Source organism: Alligator sinensis, unplaced genomic scaffold, assembly GCF_000455745.1.
Source record: "Alligator sinensis unplaced genomic scaffold, ASM45574v1 scaffold79_1, whole genome shotgun sequence".
In the NCBI taxonomy this organism is placed as follows: Eukaryota; Metazoa; Chordata; order Crocodylia; family Alligatoridae; genus Alligator; species Alligator sinensis.
The window spans coordinates 511,062-515,254 of NW_005842706.1; the positions used below are offsets into that span (position 1 = coordinate 511,062).

Here is a 4,193-nt window from a genome sequence, read left to right on the forward strand (position 1 = left end):
TATGCATCCAGTACAAGCTCAGCAGGTTGGCAAATAGTGCCATGTGATCAATTGCCACATAATGAGCTGGTTTGCATGCAGGGTGTTGCTTAAGAAGACATCGGTGCCCTTTCTTAGGGTCTCAGACTGACCTGCCAAACACCCATCCAATAGGAACAATGGGATACATCTCTGGTTCTTTACGTTCCCACGTGACCCAAGCACAAAATTCACAAGCTGTCATGGGATACGGATCTAGCTAGGTTACCCACCCTGGCCTTAGCTCTGGGGGTTTAACCCTCTTGTCCACTTCCCCATTTTCACATGTTCTGTCTCACATGAAGACTTAAAACACTTTTACTTGGGTGCATTCTAATACCCATGACATATTTTGTCCCAGTTCTACATCTCTTAGGTCAGTATTTTCCCTTTTCCCCCTAGAGCCAGAGTTCATACTGTCACTTGATGAATTTTAGCTTGAACAGTATTAATCACACGCTGACTGTAGAAACCTTCAGTTCCGTGGACTGGCGCATTGTTTAGCTTATTCCTTACAATCTCTAGGTCCATGCTCTTCAAACTCCAGGGTCTGTATTAACTGCTCCCAAACCTTGGCCAGTGCTGTCTCTCTCCAACCTTCCTTTCAGGTTTTGACTACCAGTCAGTATTTTCACCCAGGGTTTCAAAGGACTTTGTAAAGTTCAGAGAAATCTACTACTACTACTTCTAGTCTGGCTCCTAGCCACCCTGGGCTGTGGGATTTCCTCATCTTACATGGGGGTAAAGCCAATCTGCCTGGATGTCCAGCTGTGTGTGCACACCCACTAAATGTGGGGAACATAGTTCTAAGTGATTGGTCTTAGCTACTGCCAGAGCTGTAACAGGTAATGGGTGGTGAGTGAGCAAAAAGATTACTGAGGACTGTGGCAAGGGGGTACCAAGGGGAGAGTCCGGGATCAGCCTCTGGTCTCCTTTCCTTACCACTCACAGAATGCCCATTAGCCAGTGCCTCTCTCCTTCCTTTCCTCTCCAGCCACCACATCTGCTCCTTCTTCCCATTGCCCACTCTCCAGCTGGCTTTCCTCCTCCACTACCTCTCTGTTTTCTTTGGCCAGTTCCCCACTGTCTCCTGTCCCCTGCATTCTCTTCTCCAGCAGCATCTTTCTGGGGAAGAGAGGCTCTGGGGAAACAAAGGCTTTGCTCTCAGTCCTGGGGTGAGTAGTATCTGCTCGTCCGTAATTTGGGCAAGATCTGGGAGCTGCCTCAGGACGTGCACAGTGACAGAGCTGCCTGCTTGTGAGCCAGGCCCTGAGGAGTTGGGGCTTGAAGTTATGACCTACAAAAGGTCAAATCTAACTTCCTACTTTCTTCTCCAGTCCATTTCCCAAAATGCTCACAGCCTCAAGGGCAGGCAGCACCTGAAACACGGGCAGGTAGGCACAGAGAAAAAGGGCCAAGGAGAGAGAATAATATCACCATGAGGACCTTAATGCCAGCTTTGTATGACTGCTGTTCCTATGGATGAGATACGTTTTCATTGCATTCATCCAGGGACTTCTATCTAGTGCCTCTCTAGGTCTCTCTTGGGCTGGTCCGTAGGGCTGAGACTGAAAACACACTTCTGTCATCAGGGACTGCCTCAGTGTAGTCCTGAGTGCTCATGGAGCACCTTTCCTCCAGGGACCTCAAGGCCCTTTGCAAGGAAGGGAAGAACCAGTCTCCTCCTGTTGCACAACTTCTACCTTTCAGCCACATTTAATACCATTCCCTTCAATATAACTGCGATACCAGTCCCGACACTTGAGCTTGGCAGAAAGGAATTCTAGGGCAGTAAAGATCCCAGGTCATTTAGCAATGTTAAGGTATATTTGCTACTCGAATCCTTGGATTAGGTGGCAGTGAAATGTGCCAACCTTTGAATACAAGAGCAGCTGACCCAGTTCCAGAAGGCGTTGCATGAGATTGAGCTGAATGAAGCTGGGGTAAGTTTTCCTTTCAGATACCTGTCAGATAGGGAGGAGAAGGCACTGGGAAGCTTTTCAGTGTGCTAGTGATAGTGCTGTGGAAGAGGAAAAAGTGACAAAAAGCAGAAGACATTTCATTCACCTTCTCTTTTCCATAGAGGAAGGCTTTTGATGAGTATGTGTATGCTGACTGAATCTGGCTTTTTTTTGTGTTGTTATGTTTTGGTAATACAGCGGTTCATTTCTTTCTTTACTGAAAATTCTTACTTTTAATTTAAAAACAATGATTTCTCAGCCAAAAACTGTATAATTAAAAAACCCCCAACTACCGCTATTCCTAAAGACACGGTTCTTTATTTAGTTTTTAGGGGGGAGGGGTTATGCATTAATTAATGTGTGTATCTATTTTCCTAGCATTGGAAAGTCAGCAGTTCATGTGAAAATATTTCTTTCATCTTATCCCAGGATTCCATCACAAAAAATGCTGGAATTGTCAAAACAAAACGTCTAGGCATACTGTGCATTTCTCCATGAATATAAGAAAAGAAGGTGGAAAGGTGAGCTTAATGGGCCAGTCTTTTCTGAGCAACCAGTCCTTTCCCTTCTGCTTACAAGAGGTTGGTATTTTCAGGGGCACCAAAGGAGTTTGGGGCAGACTTTTCTAAGCACAAGAACCCAGGTAGGTATAGGTAGGCATGCAGGCAGATGTTCAAAATCATCTTGGTTCCACCCTGCATTGATTTCACTCATACTGAGCTGAGAGTCCATGGAGGTAATTATAGGATATAACCCACTGTTTGGTTATGGTACATGCGCCACACTTGTTCAGATGCCATCCATTGAACCTGCAGACTCATCCTTTTGAGTATTTGTTGAGTACTTGTTCATTCTGGCATCCACAGAAAGAAATATGCTCTACTTCAATGAAAAGTTACTGGGTTTGGAGCACAAAAACAGTCACACCACATCCCCATATTGCAGCCTCTCAGTTTGAGATATACACATGTAAAGATGGGAAGTCACATTCTGCCAAACAGAACAAGGCTGAATAATACTTAATTCCAAAAGGAAACCTGAGAATGACAAAAGGTACTAGAAGATTGTTCTACTATTATCCCGAGGAACACAAGTCTAAATTGAAGAAACTTTCTAAGGGTTCTGTCACAATGCCCTTTGCTTTCTTACGCTTTACCTCCACAAGAATCAGTTTCAACAGGACATTAAGTAATCTGCAGTCTCTTTCACCACTTTGCTTTGTCTGTTGTCCTTACCCTATTTTTTTCCGCACAGGAGAGATGAGCTATGGCATCTGTGGGAGAGGAGAACCACACAGCACTGACAGAATTCATCCTGCTGGGATTCAGGAGTGGTCCTGGGACTCAGGTGCTGCCTTTTGTGGTGTTCTTTGTGATTTACATGACAACCGTGCTAGGGAACATTATCTTGGTTCTCATCATTCGAATCGACCCTCGCCTTCACACCCCCATGTATTTCTTCCTCATGAACCTGTCTCTCTTAGACCTCTGCTACTCCTCAACCATTGCCCCCAAAGCCATGGACAGCTTCCTGCAAGGCAGGAAAACCATTTCCTACAATGGATGTGCTGCACAGTTATTCTTTTTTGCTCTCTTTGGCAGCACAGAAACATTCATCCTGGCAGCAATGGCATATGACCGATACATAGCCATCTGCCACCCACTCCTCTATCCTGTCACCATGTCCAAAAGAGTCTGCTTTCAGCTCATCATGGGCTCCTATATCGGTGCTGGCACAACTTCTATAGTGCAAACCAGCTTCACCTTTGCACTGAGCTACTGTGGAGCTAAAGAAATCAACCATTTCTTCTGTGATGTTCTCCCCTTGCTAAGCCTTTCCTGCACTGATAAACACATCAACGTATTGCTATTATTTGCTTTATCTGGCCTCGTCATAGTGAGCACATCAGGAATCATCCTCATCTCCTATGCCTACATCATCTATGCCATTCTCAGGATTCGCTCTGCCAAGGGAAGACTCAAGACCTTATCCACCTGCTCCTCCCACATGGTGGCTGTGGCTTTATTTTTTGGGACGGTTTCCTTTATGTATGCCCAGCCGGGTTCTCTGTCTTCCCCACATCGGAGCAAGGTGGTGTCTGTGTTCTACACCCTTGTCATCCCCATGTTGAATCCCATCATCTACAGCCTCAGGAACAAAGATGTGAAAGATGCTTTGAGGAAGACTGTAAGTGGGATAATGACTTCAAAGTAA

At 45.4% G+C, this 4,193-nt stretch overlaps 1 protein-coding gene across 1 annotated transcript; it reads left to right on the plus strand.

Annotated features, from left to right (window-relative positions):
• Nucleotides 1-3,245: 3,245 nt before the first annotated feature.
• LOC102372338 (olfactory receptor 12-like) lies at nt 3,246-4,193 on the plus strand. Its single transcript, XM_006034109.1, has one exon. It carries the CDS (start codon nt 3,246-3,248, stop codon nt 4,191-4,193), a length of 948 nt encoding a protein of 315 aa, XP_006034171.1.

Excerpts from the sequence above, each read along its gene's own strand:
- LOC102372338 (XM_006034109.1), top strand. The coding sequence starts at position 3,246 with ATGGCATCTGTGGGAGAGGAGAACCACACAGCACTGACAGAATTCATC.